General features: G+C 36.8%; 1 protein-coding gene across 9 annotated transcripts in view; it reads right to left on the bottom strand.

Moving 5' to 3' along the window:
* Window positions 1-24,877, bottom strand: part of CADPS2 (calcium dependent secretion activator 2) — a 321,285-nt gene that overhangs the window by 132,650 nt on the left and 163,758 nt on the right. For all 9 annotated transcript variants that reach the window (XM_075491545.1, XM_075491547.1, XM_075491553.1 and 6 more), the window contains one exon: window positions 20,157-20,296. In XM_075491545.1, the coding sequence (XP_075347660.1) occupies window positions 20,157-20,296 (140 nt within the window). The remainder of the gene's footprint in view (window positions 1-20,156; window positions 20,297-24,877) is intronic.

Genomic DNA, 24,877 nt, shown 5'->3' with positions numbered 1-24,877 from the left:
GTGGAGTCTGCAAGAGTACTGAGACTACTTTTATAAACTTTCCCAGTCATCTGCTGCTGGCCAGAGTGGGAGACATGATACCGGCTTAGGTATCATGTCCAAATGTCTTACATTTGGTCCAAGACAATAAGGCTAATCTAACATTCTGATAGAGACATTCTGCCTTGGAAAAAACCTACCAGTGCAGAAAAACAACTGTAGGTAATGCTTTCATCAAAAGTCAGAGTTAAAAAAGTACTCTTATACTCCTGTCTGCCTTTTCATGACAATACAGGAGTAAGAACAAGGAAGAAATCTTTCATAGTATGACCCAGCCCATCAGTTCTCTTAAAATACCCATTTTAAGAAACTTTCCTATACAGAATACATGTAGAATCTTAAAGATGCCAAAGAAACAAAAAGACTTCTGACTCCATGTCACTTCGGCTCTTTTGAAGAAACTTTCTCTATAAAAGAACACAGAAGTGGCCACCCAAAAGCACATTCAGGCCTGTACCTTGTTCCCAACAGGATGCGGACAGAAGCAGCAACTGGATGGAAGCATGCAGTTATACATCCCCAGAATTTTCTCCTATACTTGTGCTATTACTGGCTCTGGGATTTTCTTTATCTAGAAATAGTGTCTCTGTATTTACTACTTGTTAATGGATTTTTGTTTCAATGAATTTCCATAATGGTTTTGTCAACCCTTTTAAATTTTCCAAATCTACACCTAGTAGCACAGTTCCACATGTCAACTACTTGTGCCTAGAAGCAGCTCTTTTGGTTCGCTCTGAAGCTGCCACCTACTAGTATTATTTAGCGATTGTCTTGTGGCACTGGAAGAGATAGCTTCCAGTGTACAATAATTTGCATTAGAACCGTTAACGTGATTGGATGTTTATCCTTAAAAATGCCACACAGAAGCAAACAATCTAAACCCGAATGCTGCAGGAGTTATTCTAGGAAACAGTAAAATGCAACACTGAGAAATATATCCCCTTTGAGAAACTTACTTTAGCATCCCTTTACGGAATTCAGGATTTTTAAAATGGACTAACACAATTAGGAAAAAAAAATTCCTAAAGAAATGTTAGTATCTTGAAAATGGTTTTGTTTTGGGTGGTGGTTAGACAAAAACAAAAGTATGATATACAAGAAAGATATAAGCCTATAAAAACAGCATGGATTTGCTCTTTGTCAAAAGTTCTTTACCGTAACAAATATGTAGAAAATAAAAACATTCAAATGCACTGTCCCTGCAGTAGAGTTATTAACCTGGAGCTGATTCGTGTTTGGAGCTGTAGAAGCAGGACTTCAGGAATACAGAATTTACCACCTCTGAGGGAGAATCAGAGCCATCTACTGGGGTCAGCCCATTCCTGCTGCACAGGATTGCTCTGACAAGCAACTGTCTCCCCAAAATAGTAATACTAAAATGATATTCAACCATAAAACTGCTGTTACATAAAAATAATAATACAAAATCCATAAAATCTAAGAGAAAATATAGGTTGTAACACCGATGAATTGGATATGAGGGGAGGTTTGAATGGTTTCTCCTCACTTGAAGTTTTAGAAATACTTTTTTTAAAAATAGCATTTATTTGTATAAAACACAAAGGGTAAAATGCCTTCTAAGAGTGTTTTGGTGATGAATTTAAATGGAACAAAAATTATAATTAATCTTTTTAGTATCAGTCATTGATTATTGTTCCAATCTGAGATTGAGATTTTTCAGTCTCTTTTCCCAAACTGAACTTTACGTGTGTGTGTGTGTGTGTATATAGACACACATATATAAAAGGACTAATTTCCTACTATAACTCAGTCAAGAGTTAGAGAGCAGAGTAGTTCCAGCGTCCTGTAAACCTACTGGAGTAGCTCCACTCTCCAAATATTTGATTTACCAAAATACTATAACAGATTTTATTGGAATTTGCAGAGCTAAATTTCCAACTAGGCTTTACTAACTCCCACATTAAATATTTTAAAACCTTCTTCTAAAATAGACTGTATCTATACAGAGAAAAACTTCACGTTTATAGCTACTAAGAAGCTACACTTGGGAACTTCTAAAATTAACATGCAATTGCTTTGTCTGCATTGGCTAGGAAAATATGCACTCTTCTAAATTATAAAAGCTTTCACAAAACAATATAAACAACCAAAAGTGAGATTCATTTAGCTGCATTATAATCATATTCCCATCTTCTCCCTTAATTTAACCATGCTGCCCTCCTGTGGATGTCAGGATATGTATAATGCAATGGCCCAGACTAAGAAAACCCAGTTCAAATCGATCCCTGCTACCTGTTTGTGACTGACTTGAAGAGGAAAGGAAATGCCACTGTGTAACCGCAAAAAGTGGCTAAATTAAACTTCAGGGCAAGGGCTGTGAAACTTGTATTTGAAATAGTTTTAAAAATAATATTTTAAATAAGTAGAATGTCTTATTATTCCACAAATCATGTATATATGGGACCACAGAGTCATACATATTAATAATACATTTATTCTCAAATTAGGGGGAGAACATGCATTGCATAATGACGAGTTACTTCATCCGCTGAAGTGCCAACACAGTTGAACACATATATTATAAAGATTATCCAACAACTCAAAAAGCAAAGAAGTAATTTGCAAAAGTATCAGTATTCAGTAAACTGAAAAAGTGCCGATTGGTGAAACTGTAATCTTTTTTTCCTGGTACAGAGATACCAAATACATCTTGAGGAATTATTGAGTCAAAAATACATTATGTCTTTAAAGAAAAATATCAAAAATGGCTTGGAATAGAAGAATCTAAAATTAAGGAGAGGTATAATCAGTTATTTGAAGAAATTAACTCATGCAGAAAAAAAACCTTTTCTGATCAATTACATTTCCATAAAGTCTCTGTTCTAATAAACTCTGTTATTATTTAACTGAAAATTAATTTTAGGCACTAAAGCATTTATATTTGAGCTCATCTGTACTCTATTAGAGTTGGTTTAAAACAGATCACTATGGAATAGATAGCAAAACCACTAAAGTACAATAGCTGGAGTGACACAACACCGCTGTTTTTCTTCTAGACTAAATTTGTAAATGCTGACAAATTATGCTTAAAGTCTTAATGATTAAAAAATCCTTAAAAATACATTTTTTTTCCAAAGAAAGACTAAAATTTCTAAAAGCTACAAAAGGTAGAGTGATACTTTCTGATTCTAAAACATAATGTTAGAAAGTAAACAGTTTTTCTTTAGAACCTTTTCTATCTTTAACTGAGAAGTAAAAATGAAAAGTGAAATGCTAAATTTTAAATCAAGCCACTCTCTGCCAAAATATTTTATATATTATTGAAAAGACTGTGAAATAAATAAGAAGTCCCAGGAAAGCAAAAAACCGTAAGAAATAATTTTGGACAAGACAAGACATTTAGCATAGTCACATGCTATTTTGTGCCAATTAGAGAAGTTGCTAACATGCCATATCAATAAAGAACAATTGACCTAAGTAGTGGGGCTAATTAAATGAAATAAGATAATTAAATGCTTCTCAATACATAATAAAAAATTATGGCTGAAAATGTTCCATAATGTTGTCTTTTTGTTTTCCTATTATCTGCTTTTCTGCCGAGTTTTAATCAGTGTATCTATATGCATAAAAGATAGTGTCCAGATGTTAATGTGTTAGTGGCAGGAATCAGGTGTTCAATTAAAATTTATTGAGTGTGCAAGGAAAAAACCCAAGCCTTCCATTAAGTAGAATACATACAGCTCAATTAAAAATGAATGTAGCATTTGTGATTAAATTGAACACTCACATTCTATAATGGCAATAAAATTTTACATGGCATATGATTCCTTTATTAACTCAATCTTAATCATACAATACTAATCTAGGGATCAGAGTTATCTGCTGTTTGAAAATGGATCCATTGCTTCTCAATATACAAAATAACGGTAAAGCTGCATTTACATGAATTGGTGGTTCCTCTCCTCTGATGCATTTTTTTGGCACAGGTAGTGAATGAAAGAAAAGCAACTGTAACATTTTTGGAGATCTTAGCCTAGCACATGTTCTCAGCTACCAGCAATATTTGTTATATTTAATACCAGCCTCGGTATTAAATACCAGCCCCGGTTATGCTAGCATAACAACTCCAAGTTTGTTTGAATGCCTTCATTACTCAGAATGTGTTTCTAAATGGCTTGACTGAAAGATCCTTAAAAGAACATCTCCTGCCCATGTAACGTGGTATTGGTTCCCAGCCTACGTCCCTTAACCTAAAAGGAATCATTCTGTAGTCTACATGTTCAGACCCTTGCTTCAGATTTCAGCTTGCCCTTCAAAGCTAAGACTTACAGCCAGATGAAAAAGGGCTAGAGAGCCATAAACACCCAGTTTTAGAAAAGAGACTGGCTGTCAGGAGTCCGGCTGGGAGGGGAGCACATTCTCAGGTAGACTTCGCCATGCCAGCACTACTACGAACCGAGCCAAGTTTCTTATTCTCTTCTCCTTGGTCAATGGCATGGTGCAGTCCACTTAAAACTTTCAACTTAAAATGGTTTCAAAATTTAAATAAGCTTAAAATGTCAGTGGTCAAAATCAGAAATGGAGGAACACATAATAAAAATAATAACTGCTAAGCCACTGATTCACTGAACAAGGGTTCCTAGTTTTGTATTTAGGAATCTGTTCTCTCACCAGAACCATATCGCTTTTCATCTTTGGAATAAACTTCGAAGAAAAGCAGATGGCAGTTTTGGGCTGGCAATCTTCTAACGTTATCAGAGGAGCTCTCCATCTGGTAAAGCACAGGAATTTGGTCTGACCCCGATGGAGACTTAGCAGTGGAGCTCAAACCTACACCTACCACAACACTTCCCCTGCCAATTTGTCCCCGGTTTACTCCATAAAAGCAGCATGAAAGATAATCAAACAGGTCTATTCTGTCTCTGTTGCTCCAAAGACAAACCATGGACAGGATCTGACATACCATTTCATATGCATTTTTCACCTACCTGATCTCTTTCATCATTTATGCATAACGTGAAAAAAAACTTCCCACACATTACAAAAAGACAAAGCAATACTACATCATCGAGCAGACACAAAGTTAATTTAGGATGGGATTAAATTAAAACAGGTTTGTGACTAAGCACACTAAAAAGATTATTTGTAGTGCAGGGTGAACTCTTCATTACAGTTTTTATTTAAATAAAAAGACAGAGTGAGCTCATCGTGCAGAACGCTGTACTAAAGCACCGCTACACCAGTGACATCGCAGAAACCACCAGCCTACCAAAGCGATGCCGTCACATTGCTTGTTTGGGGATGTGAGAGGTACTCGAGGACCCTGACAAAATCGTACGGTGTGGAACTGCCAATACAATTGCCTTGACATTTAACAGGACGTGGACTATTTAAGGGACCTGGCTGTGATGAATATACTATTTGGGCAAAACAACAGTAGTGCAGGGCCACGGGGACTGTTACCATGTCAAAATTAAATGCAGTACTGCAATCATTGAAACTATACTACTGTGGAGGAAAAAAGCCACTAAATTGAATTTATAAAATGTTGCCTCTGCCTTTACATCCAGTGTTGTGTTAAAATTATTTTTGCCCATACAGAATAGTGTATTATGAATTGAAATCCACCTTCAGACACAGTATAGCGCAAATGACCCTACAGTATCGAACTGAGCCAGCATTCTGGCACATACAGAGGATCCGATTGGTTACATACAGTTAGCATTTAAAATTAATTCTGCTGTCCTAAGTGCCTTTGATTTTCTAAGGGTTTATATTCCAAAAGACAAAAAGTAGGTGAATTTTACCTTCCTTCAAGTAACAGATGGACAGCGCAAGTGACAGTAGGACACAACAGGCAGGTGGCATCCCCCAACCTTGCAGTTAATAGTACTGGCATTCTCTGTATGGAAATAATGCCAGGCCATGCCAGACCGTATGCAATGGCAATGTATGTCAGGTGGAAATAACTCTTTCTTAAATGCTATGTCTCAGATTAGTGTATGGTACCAAGAAACAAGTCCTGCATGTTTCACCTGCATGATATGTGTGCTATGCTGATTTGTAGTAGAATAAAGCAATATAAACAAAATCTAAAACGATTACTTCAATGATGTTTGGTCCTGCAGTCTGGGAAAATGAGAATATTGCTTAGGTGACTATGTACAGTAATAATGTTACGAATATCACAATCAGTTACATCTTCATTACTACAGACTCATGCACGTAAGGGAAGTTTCCAGACAACTTTCAAAAGGAACTTAGATGGCAAAAAAGCTAAAAATTATAATACAAAATAAATAAAAATACAATAATAAAAACATATATTCTACTATATATAATTCTGGAATAGGTTATAAAGCAGGGATACTTGCGTGCAATTTCATTCTAAAGACACTGTCAGCAATATTTTGGGTGTATTTACACAATAGTAATTTTTTTCTCAAGTTTTAGGCAAAACTACAAGTCAGATGTTCTGAATGATACTTTTCCAAAGCTATGGGAACTGCGTAACAATAGCATAAAGAAATTTAAGCTAAAGAAGCCAACCTGAACATTCCAGTGAGACCAGAGTCTCCTCAATTAGAGTGCAGAGTTACTGGGAAGTTCCCACTACTCTGAACTTATTACTGCAAATTTTAGAACACCTCTGATGTGATAAACATTTTTTAACTGTTCATCATTTATTGTAGTAAAAATAAGCAGCCTACTCTATGCTCTCATTTTAGTAAGACAAATGATGCCTAGGGGAAAAAAATGACCTGCCTATATTTCACGTCACGTAGTGACTAAACTGCTCAGATCATGATCTTTCATGTGAGGACCGAATAAGACACATATTTTGCTACAACATAACAACATTTATTTTTTTAATACTACCTTCAATCCACCTAGCGCTGAATGGTCAACCCATCTGTTCTTCTTATCTTGTATACCGAAAACACTTACACATAAATTAAACTTAAACCAAAGTTATTACTTAGTGGTTTAGAACAAAAGCCAGTTAAAAATCACACTAGGCTTTAGATTTTCTCAATTCCTCGCCTACAATTTCGTGAACTTAAGGTCTATTTTCAGTTCGATATTAGTTCATCATTTGGCCTTCTAAGTTACCACCAGCTTTGTTATTTTTAATGAAAATATAGAAAAATTCCTTTTTACACATTAGTAGCTTTCTGAAGTTGTGATTTGAGCATTTCCAATAACAGACAAGACTCTGTTAAGATTTTATTCTTTATATTTTTTAAAAATCCAATAAAGCAAACATTTACAAGCACAAAAGTGAGGTTTCACAGGAGCATGTATTTCATGTATTTTCAGGATTGAACCCTTGACATGGGCATCAGTAGAAGCTGTTGCCCAGTTTTGCCCAGCTACTTTTAGGTACTTAAATGAAGTACCTAAACAAAAAAGGATGCATCTACATTGGCAACTTAGTCTGAATAAGGAGTGTGCTTTTGAAAAGAATCTCTCCGTCGCCCCCAGTTGCAGCACTTTGCTCACATTGTAGAACTGATTCAGAGCACGTGAACTAGACTCCTCTTGCATGGAATGAAATCAGATGTGGTGCTCAGCTAGTGCATCTCACATATTCCAGCCACAAAAGGGTAGTCAGTCTAGGACAAGACCAGGCAGAGACTGAACTAAATCCCCAGAAATGCATATAAGGTGGATTACCAGGTCCTCAGCAAACGCTGAGTCACTTTACAGATCTGTTTGGGCACACTTCACACTTGGCTCCCTTAGTAGTCAAGAAGGAGGCACATGCCAAGCACCATTCAGGTCTTCCAGATTTCCATCTCTTTGTACTGGGTAGCATAATTTTGGTAGCCATCAGTGGCTAAAAATCCTTCATAGGTGCCTCAGTTAGACAAGTCCGGGTTACTGCTCTTTGCACCATTCACCCTTTAATTCTCTCTCCATGGCAGGATCATCACATGCAATCTGCCACCTGTGCATAGGGCTTAATCTCATCCCACTGCTGCAACAAGTGGCTGTTGCTAGAAGGTACTCAGTCAACCAGTCTCTCTCATGCAGTGATGCTGCATTCAAATTTGCTCAAGTGGAGCAGCCACGAATTAGGAGTAAGTCACATAAACTATGATGACAAGTCCTCAGTGATGCTGCAGCAGAGCTCATCACCATCTTTATGGTCTGAAAGTGACCTCTTCTCTAACGTGATAAACTGAAAATTGCTGCCAAGGTTTTTTTCACTTCTTTTTTCACTCACACGTGCACACAAATACCAGGAAGTTTAGATGGGGAGAGATTTAAAGTTGAGAATTGCAGACAGAAATTTCATAGTATAGACTAGAAAAGTCTCCCTAGCTGTTCTATGGGTCACTGAGATGCTCGGTTATAGGTTCTAAGATCTCACACAATAAGAAGAAAAAATTGGCATTTACATCTGAATGCAAGGCACCATTAAGGTAAACCATAAGAGATAATCCATGCTGAAAGAATAAAAGTTTAGGACCCAGTGAGACTGCGACATAACTGCATTAAAGAATGCTGAGGAGAGAACAAGGTACAAAAACCAGTACGCAGGAAATGGACCGGTGCCAACAGGACCAGCTCACTCCAACTGATTATTTTGTGAGGCTGAATAAAGATTTTAGCAAAGATGAACCAAAGAAGGATTTGACACACATGCAGTACTGATTACGGGGATTCTCCATACCTAATCAATTATGTATACTCAATCCTAGTGAAAGCAGGAAGATACTGAACAAGTGTTGTTAAAGTTATGATCTAAAGACAATACATTTACAACTGAACTTGCATCATTTTGCTAATCACAGAGCTGAAGAAAACCCACCTTAACATTTTCAGAAGCATGTAGCTTTTCAGTGAAATATAAGAAAAAGGAACACCCTATATAAACAGTTTTAATGATTTTTTTTTAATGAGAGCGGAATCACAATTTAAATATAAATCACATATTAATGAGAATAGACTCTTAAATATATTCTCAATTCTTTTACTTCATGTTTTAAAAAGTTATGAGTAAAAACAAAGCAAAATTTTTTTAAGAAAAAAACTATCTTTTAAGTTTTCTGCCTATTAACCTTGCTTAACCCATAGATCTTTTTCACATAAAGTCTGTTGTGGTTAAGCTAAGTGAGTTTGGATCTAAATTTATATCTCAGCTTTTACAAATATTTCAGATTAATTACTATGGAATGAATGAAGAATGACACCTTAATTAGTAATGCTTCTCTTGGCAATTAGGATTCTCTTGGCTTCTCTTAGCAATTAAAGTGGCAGTGGCATATCATTAAGGTCTTCAAGATTCCCCATGTCTCCTCAGAAGCAATTACTGTGGGAAGCACTGAAAATCAGGCTCATAGCTATAATCTGTTCTCTAAGGATCTAGCAGCAGGATAAACACTTTTGCTTCTTCCTTCCATAGTAATTTTGCATTAACCCATCATCATTATCCAATTAATCATTAATGTAATTTTAATGTGTCATTTTTCATGAAGTTCAATTTTAATTTTTAAAAAGTAACTGATTACAGTCAATTGATTTTGCAAAAGTGTATAATATTAAAATCATTTAAATGAAGACAGTTAACACATTAGCACTTTTCTCCATGGCAAAATGCTAGCATTCGTTTAGCACAATTTAAACTAGCGTAACAGAAAATACTGCTATGAGACACCTTGGAATAATAATAGTAAGGCATCCATACATCACTAGAAGTGAATTAAAAATTAAGCCATTCTATCATGCTGCTTATAACGTACACAGGAATTTTTTACCTTAGTATATACAAGCGCATGTTGCCTTATGAATGTAAAAATGAGGACAGGTTTGTTAGAATTTAGCAAGAAATATAAGATAATTATAGCTACATGAATGACACTTTTGACCCCCTGACTAAACAAAAAATATACACCATTGCTATTGGACCCGAATTTTAAAATGTTTATTAATTATGGGCCAAAATTTGACCAATATTTCTGCTGAACTGTAAAGTCACTGTTTTAGTTTTAAAATTTTGTGTTAGTTTCTCAGTAGTCTTATTCCATGTGTCAAATTCTTGAAACACTTGGGTTTACTTTGTGCTGGGATTTATGAGTCTTGTCTTGCAGAAAGGGATACTCACACGCTTGTCTTCAGGGTCTTGGATCTTTGGAGTCAGCAACTGTCTGAGAGTTACTGTTGAAAAGAAAGATAATCTCCTCTTCCTAAGTTTTAGTAAAAAGCTCTTATGGTTTCAAAAGAATCATGTAACTTCATGCAGCAGTAAGAGTAGTTAAGTTACAGATCAGCAATGCCAGTCCTTTCCAGCTCGAGGTATTCAGCAATGGCTACATTTCATGGAGTATTCTGAAGTTTGCAGCCAGGATACTTTTCATAGTAGTTTCTGACATATCCTTCTGCAGGATCATTCACTGAGTAGAGAAGTATGCTCTACACGTATTTATATGTGGTGCTGGATGTTAGATGACACTTTGGCATACCTTGATGTAAAGAGAAGAGCAGCCATTCCTGAATATGCAATGGTATTTGTTGCGCTCTATGCTCCTGTTGCTGCTCACATTTTTTAGTGAACCCCCTTTCTTCCTCAACAGTCAACTGTGTTTCAAATTCAGCCAAAGCCCATTTCATCAGCTACACAACACATCTTCCGTACGTGGTGTTGAGTAAAGCACCAGCATTAATACAGTTTGCTTCGGTGCTGCAGAACTACCTAGAGCTACCGTGCTTGTCTTGATCAGTTCTAAGATTTTGGATTGTCATGCTAGGTCTAGGTTGAATATGGATTGGACAATGAAGCTTTGCAGTTCACACCTCTTCTGTCTTCGAAGCCAATGAAACTTAACTGAAACTCTGATACTACTTTATGTCTTCCTGTCAGACACTACAAGGAAATCTTTCGCCCAGTCTCCCAAAGGGCCTCTGTATATGGCAAGCAAATACAAGGTTACATTGTCCATGCTTTGAGTCTGAACATGAGCCAACTCTAATTCAAAAGTGTTGTGACCATGTTGGTGACTCCAACAGTTCTGCTGTGCAGGTGCTGGCATCACATTGTCAGTTTTTGGTCAGGGTGGAGAGCTAGCCAAGTATAATCTCTCTCTGCTGCCGAGTCTCATGACCTCCTCAAATAGTCATATTTGAAATATTTTGGTAGATTAAAAAAGAAATGTCTAACTCACTTTTGCTTCATAAATAAAGTTTCTTTACTAGAGAATTCCCTTTAGATATGTCTGCTTTTGTTCATCTTCCATATTACTGACAACCCCATTAGCTTATAAGGAACTCTTTGGAAAAGAGTTCATCTACGTGGGTAGATGAGAATGAGGTTCTTAGGACAACTTGGGCACTAGTTTTGAGGCCGGCTACAATCAGCAAACATCGTCCCATTTGCCAGTAACAGAAGAGACAAGAAAAGCTGTGCACACTATAAAATCATAGCTAGAGGGAGTGACTAAGTTTTACTTAGACCCAGCTGACTTGAATACACACTTGAATCCTGTGATGCCATCCTCTTGCAGCAGACTGCTGCATCCCACAGTGTTTCAACATGTTACAACAAGATTTCACAAGGTAACAACTGAGACAGCCTCAGGAAATAGGAGCATTTTTGGTTATATGGTTAGTGAATCAAGACTCAGGTGAAGACCGAGGCTTTCCTTCATGGCAGGCACCCTTTACCCACACATGAGGAATGAGTGACAGAGGATTATCTTTTCATCAATGGCACAAAGGTAGTTTAATAACCTCCCATTTGTATATGGATTACAGGTCATCTCAAAATACTGGAAGGTCTGATGTTGCAAACGGCAGTGGGCAATCTCTGTCAGGTATTTGTAGAAAAATTTACCTCTTAAATGTATTTGAGACTAATTAGGAGTAATTGTAATAGAAATGATAAAGAGCACTGATAGACTCCACTCATATTTCTTACAACTCTGTTGTTCTTATGATAGCATCAGAAAATGCTTTGAACAAAACCGCGGATGTTAAAAATACAAATCAAGCATGTCTGCTGCCAAATAGAACAAGGGATATGTGTCAGAGGACATCACAAACCCTAAACTACCACCAGTGCAAACAAAAAATCCTCACAGGAATTAACTGAAGTGACATTTATTTCATATAAAATATCTACTTAATTTCATTCACCTTCAGAAGAGTATATACACAGACACTATTTTATCTATAAAGATTAATATTTATAAGTAGTAAGAAAAACAAGAAATATCATTAGAAGTGAAGATATTTCTCCTAACCGCATGGTTACTTGAAGTAAAATTGTCTTACTATCTATCAAAGTAGCCTGAGTTTCATTTAAAATAAAAGGAGACTTAGCTTTTAAAAATCACTTAGGCAGCTATGCATAGTTTATCTCTGACCTGAATTTAGATTTGAGAAACTGTGAATTAGGCAGAACAAAAAAGATGACATGACTGAAGCCCACCTCTTGCTCTGGCAATTCATCTTTCCAAAGCTTTGTTGTCTGGTGATTAGGCATTTATTTTAATTTAGTAGATAATCTATACTTCTTCTGAATGCAGTAGGTATATAGAGAAGTTTACCAACTCCAGTGTACCCTTCCTTTTTTTTCCATAGCCAATGTCTTAGCATTGATAAACCAATCTGTCAAGGTATTCCTCCCTACCTAGCGTCTTTGAGAAAACTCAAGAGAATTCTGACATAGCCTAAATACCTAAATTTTTGGGCTGCTATAGTGAGGCCATATGACTAAAAGATCAGAAAAGGATTCCAAACTATCTGATGTTATGTAAAGTTTGCAAAATTCAAACAAACTCAACAGTTTCTTCCATCTGACTTTCCTTATGCTTCCCAGTCTTGACGTTCACAAACTGGAAAATAAGCCTTCTACCAAAGGACAGCAAGAACACTGCTCTTTGAAGCAGCAGCTGGAGTCAGTGCTCTGCTACCCTTTTTTAAGTGCAATAGCAACAAACAGAAAGCTAGATGGTGCTAATAGACTGACTTTATGGTTACAATGAGATGTGCTGTGCACAAACTTGGAAAGACAAATCAAATGTTACAAAGAGATACAGAACGGTTTACTTATGTAGATGAAGGAATGCTATAATTAGGTATCTACTTAGCTTAACATTTGGTTCAGACAATTACGTAGTGTTGATAAGAAATGAAAAAGAACGACAGGAATCTCTCAGCTCCCTCTCCCTTTTGTAAGAGAAAAATGTTACTGTCTTCACTAATGAGAAAAGTATTATCAGTAACTGTTGAAAAGTAATGTAGAAAGTTATTGGTTTTATCTCATGGAAAATAATACTAATTGAAGAAGTCTATGCTACATATTACCATATCATAACACATATTAGTAAGGATTTTCTAAGATGTTGGATACATATAGGTTTCTAACACTTTTCTTCACTTTGAAGCGACTGTATACCTACTCATTCTAAGAGAAACTAAACCTGACATTTTAGCTTAGTCAAAATTTTGTTTCTATTTCACCTTTAGTGTTGGTAAAACAAATGATTTAGAATTATTCTGACATATCTATGTGTCTCAGCTTAGAGAAAAAAAACAGTTTCAAATTCATTATATGCAACACAAAGGCCTATCTGTGACAGGGAGCATGCAGCACTTGCTAAGAGAAGTGTGATTGTATTCCTGACGTCTAACTTGTATCTGTAAAAGTAACCCAGAATTGAAACAGAGTCATTTCGGTCTGGTCACCTTGCGCATTTCTCTGAAATAACGATACTGGGAGCAGATCTCGTCTTCAGGTCAGCCTTCAGATTACACATCTTGAAGTTATAAACCTAATTCTGTTTCTCCTCCTGCCCTTCTTTGCTAGGTGACCATGGACAAGCAGCACGTAAGAGCTGGCACCACCATTGTTCTGGCTAACTTCAGGGTCCCCATGGCTCTTCTTAGCTGACTTATGAGCTCAGTAGTAGCTATGACAACGGTTTATCCAGGTGACAGTCACGCATTACAGCCCTACCCACTGAGAAGCCAGCAGATCCCAGTGCTACCCTCAGCTTGGTCACTGAATTGCCTGTGACCTTGGGTGATCTCTGTTCAGTCCTGTGCTTCATTTCACCCATCTCTGAAACAGAGATAATGATACTCGCCTTCCTCTCCAATGAAGTCTTTTATCAATGGGTGACAAGTGTCATAAAAATGAGAGGGGAAAATTACTTATCCTCTAATTCTCCATCTTGGAAGACTGCTAACCAGGGCATTCGTCTCACAGATTTCCTTTAGCTCTAAAACCCCAGCAGCAGAGGAGAAACGTGACACTTCAGTCACATACAGGAACCAGTCGCTATAGTGTTGATAAATGCTCTCCTAAGAACATTTCAGTCAATTCCAAGTGCACAAGAGAAAAAAATTTAAAAGGTTAGCAAATTCATGGTGATCTTTATATTCTGAAAATACACCCATAAAATACTACTACTAATAAAAAAGAAGTTGTGAGAGAAAAATGATTTCACACAGTTTCTTTACAATTTTGGAGAGTACAAGTTCAAAAAAGTCACCAAAATAATTGCTTCACAGATGAGAGGCAGGGAGAAAATCTGGGCATGGACATACTCCAGTGCTTGTAGAATGCATATTCCAAACACAAAAGTTTAAGAAATTAAAGATATAACGTTTCTATATGCAACATGTCATAGTGGAAAGCAGAACAGAACTTACAAGAATGAATTTTGCCTTTCAAATCTTGGAAAAAGTTACGGACAAGAGCTATGCTGAAATGTTTTACTTCAGAAGTCAAACCCAAATAATACTACTTTGTAATATTGTCCTGTTCAGGCTGTTCAATTTGTAAGAACTTCATTTTACATTATTATGTATTTTCCTTTTTTTGGTATGACCATTAAGCATTACTAATCCTTTTAAAGCAAGCTATTTGAAAAAATCTCAGTATTCCTTTTTTATTTCTAGATTGGAAGCAGTAGAATAATACCCTTTAGTAACCACTAGGCTATGCTAACAGACAACTTAACTGACACAAAAGCTACTTTTAAAAATAATGCATGCTTTAAATGCATGCGGATGTGCAAAGGCACATTAAAAAAACCCCACGCATTAGAATAGGTATTCACAGTAACCCACATAACTTCAGTGGATTAACCTGTCCTGCTTGGGTTTTCAACCCTAATTTCATTATGAGTTAAGGAGAGCCAAGTGAGCCTTCCTGAAGCAAACAGTACCTCCCTAACGCTGTTATTCTAACTCGACAGAAATAAACAGGCTTTTAGCATTTTATATAGGAAGTTTTTAGGTCATATTTTGCTTATTTCCTCTGATGATATGTTTTAGATTCTAGATTGCAACAGAAGAAATTAACAGAAATGTGAAAAAAGCTCCTTTTGCATGGATGTTGGCTTTACTACCTTAATGAAGAAGATTTAAAAAATATCTTGTATGTGCTCTGCATTTTAGACAAGGAAAAGGTTACCACATTCTATGAGAAGACGACAAATACATTACAAATTATGAGAAAGGAACCCGAAGTATCACGAATTGCCAATAATTGGAACTGTTCTACAAATCCCCATTAATGAGTGACATTTACCTTGTTATTACTAAGAATTTCTAGCTGTGCATGCGTCCCCTTGTAATCTATTGACAGGGTTTAAATAGAAAAGGATAGTTATATATCCTTTGGGTTGTTTCATACTTTGAGAGCCTTTCATGCAAGAATAAAAAAAATTATCTAAAATAAATAATAGGATTATGTTTACTGTAAGATTTATATGAGTATTCCTTATTTTTTAAGCATATAACAGAATACATAGAAAAATCACGGAGTGTTTCCTTGATCAAGTGTTTTTTTAAAAAATCACATTAGTGGAGTAACACTAGATTAACTGTATGAATGTGTCAACATAAACACTAGTGTAAAAGTAATGTGGTTAGCAAAGCTAACCTTCGCAGAGGTACCAATGAACTGCAATTGAGATTCATAGTAGTGATGAGTCATAAGGATTTTTATTTCTTGCTCTTAGAAAGGCTACAATTTATAATGAAATAAATCCCAAGTTTATAATTTTATTTGAAATATAATTATTTGTTATGACTGTGGAAACCCAAAGAGGGAACACGATTTGAAGGCGCTGCAGTCCAGAATACTATTTGTGAATTAAAAATCTCAGTTTAAGTACAAGACAGTATAATTTATAAAACTGAAAATTCTTGGAACATAAATGCAAGACAGGTTTTGAAGTCTTTCAGCATATCCCCTCTGTCAATAAGTACAGTCAGTCTTAAATAGTAGAAACTTTTCTGAAGGAGTAAAACTGTAGACCCACAATTAGCTTGGGCCTGTGGGTTTTGCTGACCCTGCAGAAACTGAAATATTTGAGCATAGCTCCCATATCTGAAAAAATGGTCTCTTATTACCATTATTTTTTTTTTAATCATGATAGAGCATTAACTTATATAAACCCCCTCTTTCTGCAATTGGCTGTGGGGTAAAATTTTAATTTAACTTTGAATAAATTTTGAGATTCTCAGCTGAAAGGCATTATCTAATGCCAACAGGTTGTCTTTTTCTCCTATGAGACAAATATGACTCTTGTATGTTAGCTTGTTAACTCAGAAAATGTAAGTTGTCTAGTTCAAAGATTGGGCAAAGATAAAGCATGAGATGTTTCTGAAAAATAAACTGAAGAATTAGAACTTAACTGGGATAATCAAACTACATTAGAAGTCTGTTATTGAGGTTGTAACATTCAACTTGCTAACAGGATGAAATTTCAGCAGCAAGGTTGATCACATTCTTTCACCATTTCCCCCCCTCTTTTGTGTACTCTTATGACACTGTGCTTAAATGTCTGACCACATACTAAAACCAAAATAAAATAAAATAAAACAAAACAAAATAACCCCAAATAAAATAAAATAAACAAAAGCCTCCCAGCCCTTTTCACTATTCAGGATAGCAGCAGCTGCCTTCCAGCTCCTCAAGGCTTTATTTTCTCCTATGGCCCGTTTCATTGCATGTTACGCAAACACTGCTTTACAGAGAGAATTGAGTTATTTGCTTTTCTACTTCATCTAGGTTCACCAGGGAGCTGCAGAGCCTGGCACTGCGATAACACTGCCCGGCAGAGCATAAGCTTTTGGCCATGTGCTAGAGAAGTGACCTTGCCCGACTTCCCCCAGCTCGTGAGGTGTGCAGGAACCTTTTGTACCAGTTGCTTCCCAAGATTTACCTTCAAATGTCTATGACACCGGGAGGTGGTATTATTCTCACTTCATAACAGGAGAACTGAAGTACTAAAAACTTTAGGCTTCAGATATTAAGATGAAGATCTAATTTTTAGGATATTTGGACTCTAACAGCACAATGGATATTTCCAGCCCAGTTTCCACTGATTTCAGCTAGTAGCTGTGAGTGTTGGGCAGCTCTATGAAATCAGATTCCAGTTCATCAAACTGGGCACAGGAAACAAATAACATACCACCAGTTACTATAGGTGGAAACGTTTCAGTCTCTTACAGCAGGTCCTTCTGTGTAGCATAAACGGGGATAAAAGCCAGTTCTTCCAGGCATCCCTCAACTACCTTAACCGCAAAATATTCCTTTGCCTTCCTGTAATACTGTCCATCATCCACCGCATGTTTCCAGTCTCTTCACAAATGAGGATTTCTCTGATAACACAAAATCAGTTCAGAACCAGAATAGCCTTAATCTGTGTCTTGAAGCAGGTGGGAATCCCTCTTGAAAAAATAGCAAATAACCACTTAATACTTATACTCACCCAGGAAGTCAAGAGAAGGCTGCAGAGAGTGTCTGGAGGATGGCTTTTCATAACATTAATGGTTCCTGACTCTACACATTAATAATTCTTCTAGCAGGTGATTTTTTTCCTCCAAACAAACACCCTCTTCCTTCCTCTCACTGCAACTCCAGTGCCATCAGACAGTATTTCATCAACCTTTTCAACAGTTACTGGAGGAATTACTAACCTTTTATTTCATTTCACATATATTTATGGCGGAGGAGTCCATACAGCCCTCCCTCGGTGCCCTAACTTTTCTAGACAAATGTGTAGGTAATAATCATTATAGCTAATGGCTACAAAGAAAGGGAAACGATGACTGACCTTGAGCATTTTTGGTGGGAAGAACAACAATATTTGCCTGGAAAATAGTGACAGCAGTGACCCTGAAGTAAAATGAAGAAGTAAACAACTGTGCCAGGAGATTAGGATTCAAAATCAACGTGAGGAAGTAACCAGCAGCAGCAGATGAAAGGGATAATGATTGAATTAAATTATTGAAAATAATATTTGACTGGGCAATCCATTAGGGATGATTGAATTAAATTATTGAAAATAATATTTGACTGGGCAATCCATTTAATGCTCAGACAACAAGACTAGTGACATAAACCCGTATGGAAAAGCAAACTGGGGGGTTAGGAAGACTGCAGAAGAACAGCTCCCAGCCAAGAAAGCCTCTGGGGAAACCCAAGAGCACGATGGGAGGAAGCATTGGAGCCTTGTCCTTGTTTCTGGACCCAGGCCAAAATAAGTTGCATGTTATACCCTAACTGGGGTTGCAGACAGCACGACCCCAACATTATCAGTCACCTGATCAAAAATGGGGACTTCTCCCAGTCACCTGTTGGGATAGGTGCATGGGAGCACAACATCCCTGATGTAGCTGTAGTGTGGAGTATGCAACTGAACCAGGTCACATGCAAGTTAGATGCATCTGTTCTGTATTACTCATTACTGATGTTGTTCAAGTCATCCCATCCCCATCGCTGCCTTTTGAAAAACCATTGAAGAACGCAGGCAGCATCGTGCCACCCCTGCAGCATTCACTGCTTCAACTGGCTGAATACCTTCCAGCAGCAGCAGACCGAAACCATGCTAGTGGACTGAATCTAGTGCCACAATTACCAAACCCTTTCAGAGGTGTTTGGTGAGTGCAAATGAATGGGGCAGGAGGTGGGGACTGACAGGAGAGCATCATGCTTTAGTACAGACAAGCACTTTTCTCTCCTCTCTAGGTCCTCTCCGCTCCGACTTACTCATGTCACCCCGGTCTTCCTGCTCTCTCCTGCCACATTATCCCATTTCCCTTATTCATGTATTTGCAGCCCTACTCTAAGTCTTCTCATCTCAGTCCCAGTCTCCAAGCACAGTAGCTCCAGTTCCCCCGTTGGCTCCACGGCTGGTTTCCCTCTCTTTCCTTCCAGCTCCTGGTCACCAGCCACAGGTCTCCAGCCAGCAAGTCTCATTGTTACAGTCCTGAGCATTTGTGTCTAAGTTTCCCCAAACTAAAATGAGGGCTGAGGCTGATACCTGGGAAATTTCAGCCCAACCAATTACAGCTTTGCCCAAACTTAAATAGTTTTTTTTTTTTAAAAGTACTGAATATAGGAAATTTTGGCAATTGCTGTCTGTATACAATGAGCAGAATATTAACAGGAGGAGACTAAAACCAAATCTAAATAGTATGGCCACTACATTAATTCTACATTAACATGTTGAAGAGCCCTCTTTTTTTGAAATGTACTTCTACTTAATTCAGAAGAAGTTAAAAGGATGGAAAACAGCCCTGGTAATTGCTTTATAACAACAGATACAGCCTTGCTAACTGCCAGCAACACTACCTGTTTTTGCAGTTGGGATGAGGAATAGTGGTGGCAGTTGGCTAGGGGAGCTGTCTTTATGAATAATGTATTCCGTATAGTTTCAGTGTTAGACAGAAAAAACATCCTTAAACTGGTATTTGTACATAAATTCCTTTCAAGAGAAATACCATACAGCAGACAGAGAAAGAAAAGGGGAGACTATGTTGCAAGTACCATCACATTCAGGTATATAATTAATCCTATTTTAATGGAAAAATATGTTTCTACTAAATAGCAACTTTTGCTATAAATTGTAACATTCAAAACCAGTTTCTAAATGACACTCTTAGTTCTGCATTTCAGAGTTAGCTCATCATGTGTCTTTACGCATCACTGAACATCTGAAATGGATGTTACTCCTGACTATTCCAAACTTTATGTATAAAATGAGGATATAACACAATGCCATATTATAAGAACTGTTATACACGTTTAGAACGTTTTACAAACTTTATGTTTTTAGCTACATATGCTTAAACACAGGCACAATGAGGCAAAATAATAAATACAGGACAGCCAGAAAATGGACACTTACCCACAGTGCTTCATGTGAGGTGGTTTATCCATTCTCACTGCCAGTTTAATTTTCAAGTCACTGTCCTGGCTGTTTTTGGGGACTATCATTTTATGCAGATCAGGTGACTTTGGGCTATTGGATGTTGGATACAACACTACCTGCAAGTCATAAAATAAAAACTTCAACGAGTTGATACAAAAAAAATCTGCTAGTCTTTAATGGAAACTTCTAAGCAGTGAAGATTCTTGTTGCATCTCCTCCAATCTGAAAGATGACTAAAAAAGGTTTCATAAATCTCATAAACCAGTTGACTTAATCTTATTGTAATAGAAGAATTTCAAGAATTAACTCATTCATTTTCTAACAAATGGGAATCTTCATATTATGAGTTAATAAAATTTCCTCTTCTGTTAGTCCATTCTGAGTTAACAGTTTAAAACAAAAAGGAACAGTTGACACTTGAAAGTGGTCATGTACAACTAAACAAGAACCTCAAGTTTTACATTACTTGGTGCTTTGCTGGAAACATCCTGTTGAAACAATTTGCTGTGGCATTATGCAACAGATCGTCCCTCCAGCAGTGACATTGCTTGAGTGAAGAAAACCAAAATAAGCTCTGTCTTCCTAACTCAATTTTTTGATCATTAGCATTAATAAAAGTCAATTATAGTAAAAATCACAGAAATTGGAGACTAATTCCACAGCATCTTCGCTGCAAATGGAGTATAATAAACATAAGATACTATCTCCAGTTCACATGTGATATGACACAACCCTTTTGTTTAATCTACAGTGGCAGATGTATAAAAAATAAAAATACACTGAATTTTAAATATTTAATTGCTAAAACATTTATATAAATTTATTGACAGTTTTACTAGCTAACCATTAATTTTAGATTAATATTAGTCACGAGCTGTTAAATATTTATTTATGTACCGTCCAGAAAGTTTATCCATTTAGTCAGTACAATTAAATATTACTGCTTCATGAAATCCTTACCCACAGTCACAAGTTTAGCAGTTAAATGCTGCTGAAACATAATTTCCTTTCATTCTTATTATAAGCACTACTTTTGAGTCAATTTAGACTCTAAAATATTCTAAACACGCTGTTTGGGAGACTTTCATAACATTCAGTGAGTTCTGAATTACCATCATCACGAAGCAGTATTTCAAAAGTAACAATGCTCTAAAAAGCAGCGTTCTTCACATCTTTTATTTCTTGAAAACTAAAATTAATCATAACATTAACCATCAAGTTAATTTGTTATACATAGTCCTTGTGCCTTGTGTCACATATATAAAACACAATAAATTCTCCTCTGTGTTATTAGGAAAGTTAAATCAAGGATTTGAGTAAGAATCTCCAAGCAAGCATAAATCTAACGGATATTATTAAGCCAAAAATATTACAATAGTGTCATTCAGATCTAATCATCTGAAAGATGACGTAAGCTGAAGGCCTTCAGCTTCTCATCTCAGTATTTTGCAGAAACACGTTCCTGCATCCCGTTAATATTAGGAACTCTAGTGAAGCAGAGAAATATGATGCATCACGTCTAATCAAGTGTGCAACCTTTATAACACCAGTGGGAGAAATAACCTGTCAGAACAATTGAGTACGTTCAGTACCTTTTAAAGAGATAGGAAAAGAAAAAGTATATTCTGGTTTTAATAAATCAGGAGGCTACTTTTTTTTTCTTTTTGCAAATGCATAGCAAACACTATTTGTAACAGAGCTTATTCCTTCTTTCCCAAGAAACAAGCTGATTCTCATTTTGAGTAAAAGCCATCCCTTAAAAAAAAATTAAAAGCATTATGAGTATGGCAACCTTTCAGTTCTGAAGCATCAAACAGAAAATGATTTTTAGTTTGTTTATCTTTTTAAATGCAAGATTATATAAACAGAATTATTACTCATTCCTTGCATTTAATCACTTGACATTCACATAGGACCGTAGGTGATGTTACAAAGTTTTCCTTTTCTACAGGCTGCTGTTCCTGTTGTTCTGTAACAGCTTACTACAGCTCATGCATCTCAAGCGACATCTTTCTCCTGTCAACTTCTTGAGTTTTTAGAATGCTGATGAAAATATAAGCAGACAAGTGTATAATTAATTCATAACTTCAGTACTGACAATTCCTTTTCTGAATTTTTAAAGAAGTATTTTTGAGCTTCGTTTTCAAACCTCTCACAATGAGTAAGTATCTGGCAGAATATGTAAGTATGCACCATGTCGTGTTTTTATTACACTTTGTCATGCCTTCCAGCTTTAAACAATGAGGGCTAAAAGAATTTTGTCATCAAACTTTTTATCATTACACACAAACACACATACACACATGCACACAAAGCATTCGACAGGCATTAATTATCTTCACAATAACCTTCATACTAACATTGCCCTTAAGGGCAATACTAACCATTGTGTACCATATCATCAGGTGGCACAAACTGTAAGCTCCCATGAAATTACTGAAACCAAAACACTGGGCAAATGTTCCTTGATAGGAAAAGTAAAAAGATGCTGAAATTTGTATTAAAAGAATTCTGCGCACTGCAATGCAATGTCATTGCCATTGGCCATGGAGAAGCTTTCTAGGCTATTCTGTCTGCTATTCTGTCTCAGATTTCTGTTCAGCACTGCTTAAGGGATTTTAATCTTCTAGTTGTTGTTCTATAATCTACTTTAAAAAATAAAATGGTCTCAACTCATATATCTTCTCTGGAGCATATAAAACTCACCTACAGGATACTCTTTCACTGTGTCTAAAACTTCTACAAGTTTCATAAAATTCCTACTACATCATACATCTCTGAATTAATTTTTATTTTGTTTTGTTTTAATGTATCTTATTTTATTGTTCTTATACCTCTAAATATCACCATAGCAGATTATTCAGCAGCAGCACAGAGAACTATGAGTTGTTAGTCTAGGACTGTGTTTACAATAAGTAAACTAACAGGTAATCTGCATTAAAAAGTATAATGAACTATTAATGACAAGAATGCTGCACACCAAACATAGCTGCTGTACATTGCATTGCTTCAGCTGATTTAAGGCAAATTAATAGTATCAGAGCAGTGTGGGTTGAGATAATTCAGTAAATTCAATCATTTCATGATCATTAAAAATACTTGACCACGTGGTCCAATTATATCTAGTATTACATTTCCTCAGACCACACTGTAACTGAAAAAGTGGCAAGTTCACTTTATGCCTCTCCTCATTCGGATGTAAAATAAACACAGAAATCTTAAGCATTATAGAGCAACACATTTATGGATTTATGCAAAGGTGATATTCTCCAAACACTGTTTCTTAATTGTGAATAACTGAAAATGTTTCTTTCCTGGACTTAAAAAACGACAGGTTGAAAGATATGAAGCGAATATCATTTGATGACTTAACTAACCATCATTTATTGTGATTGCGTATTTAAGTCCCCAGCTAGATGACAATAGAAGCTATTTGAAGTACTCCTGAGACAAACAGTCAATCCAGCCAAGCAACTATTAACCCTCCTCTATCTTTGGCACATTGATCATATCTTCCTTTAACGGTATGAAAGAAAAGTTGCGTTGTCCAAAACACTCTGAAAGCTTGAACAAACCAAACTTGGGACAATCTTGCTTTCTCAGAGCACATAACCAAGCAGAAGGTTCAGAGTCAAAAGCGCTGTGCAGAAATACCTCCTATCGTTATTCCCCTGTTTAGATAAAGCTCTCAAGCTAACCACCCCTGGCTGCAGTTGTTCTGTTGTCAAAAGAAAATGCAGCCTTCAAAAGGGACCAATGAAGCTAAGGGGGAACAACTGGCAAGCCATAAGCGCATTTGAGAAAAATCAAGAGTCAAGATAATCTCTACTTTTTCCCCTGTCCCACACTTGTGGCTGAGTTCACTTTCAGCCTAGTCATGTCCTCACGTCCCGGCTGCTCCCCCTCCCCATCGCCTGCTTCCACCCAAAAACATGATATTCAAGAGTTGAACTCAAGCACTGGAGCTACCCACTCTTTTGACTCAAGTATTTGAAATAAGATTGATTTTACAGGTTGGGGTTGTCTAAGACACATTTTGAGATCTCAGACCCTGGGCACCAGACCTTGGTAATCATGGTAATCCTGAGCAGACTATGCTGAGTTTTGGCTCACTGTCACAAGCAAAAAAGATGAAAGTGAAGATCTGCAGCTGCTCCTTAATGTCCTGGCTGAGAGGCAGATGACACTTAACATGCTATTACAGAAAACCCTTATCTCGACTTCAGTACAGCTCACACCACGCAACCTTAAAGAAAATAAAGATGCGGCCCATCAACAGTCTCTTCTTCATAACACAGCCTAGGCCATCTTCAAAAAGCAGACCAAACCCTCAACCTGTCCCCATCCCCAGGGAGGGGGGTATCCTTGTGTCCATGCCTGGGGCTGCCCTGGTGTCCCCCATCCTGCCCTGCTCCCTGCCACCCCAGGGAGCCCCTGCTGCTTCTGGCACCTAGCTTCCTGTCCTTTCTTCAAACTGCATGGTCCCCAACAGGAAAACCAGAAGATTTTGAGACAAAAGAAGTTCCCATGCCTAATGTGCTCTTCCAGAGCACAAATGGTGCTACAAATGATTGCTTTTTGCTGTTGACCAAACCCACATTTTCTTTTTATCTTATTCCATACCTAGGATGAAAAATTTTAGCCTCAACACTTAAGGTCTGGCTAAGTTGCAAGCAATTGAGAACTGAATTATGTCA

This window comes from Mycteria americana, chromosome 1 (assembly GCF_035582795.1).
Source record: "Mycteria americana isolate JAX WOST 10 ecotype Jacksonville Zoo and Gardens chromosome 1, USCA_MyAme_1.0, whole genome shotgun sequence".
In the NCBI taxonomy this organism is placed as follows: Eukaryota; Metazoa; Chordata; class Aves; order Ciconiiformes; family Ciconiidae; genus Mycteria; species Mycteria americana.
This window is presented reverse-complemented; position numbering and strand designations above follow the sequence as displayed.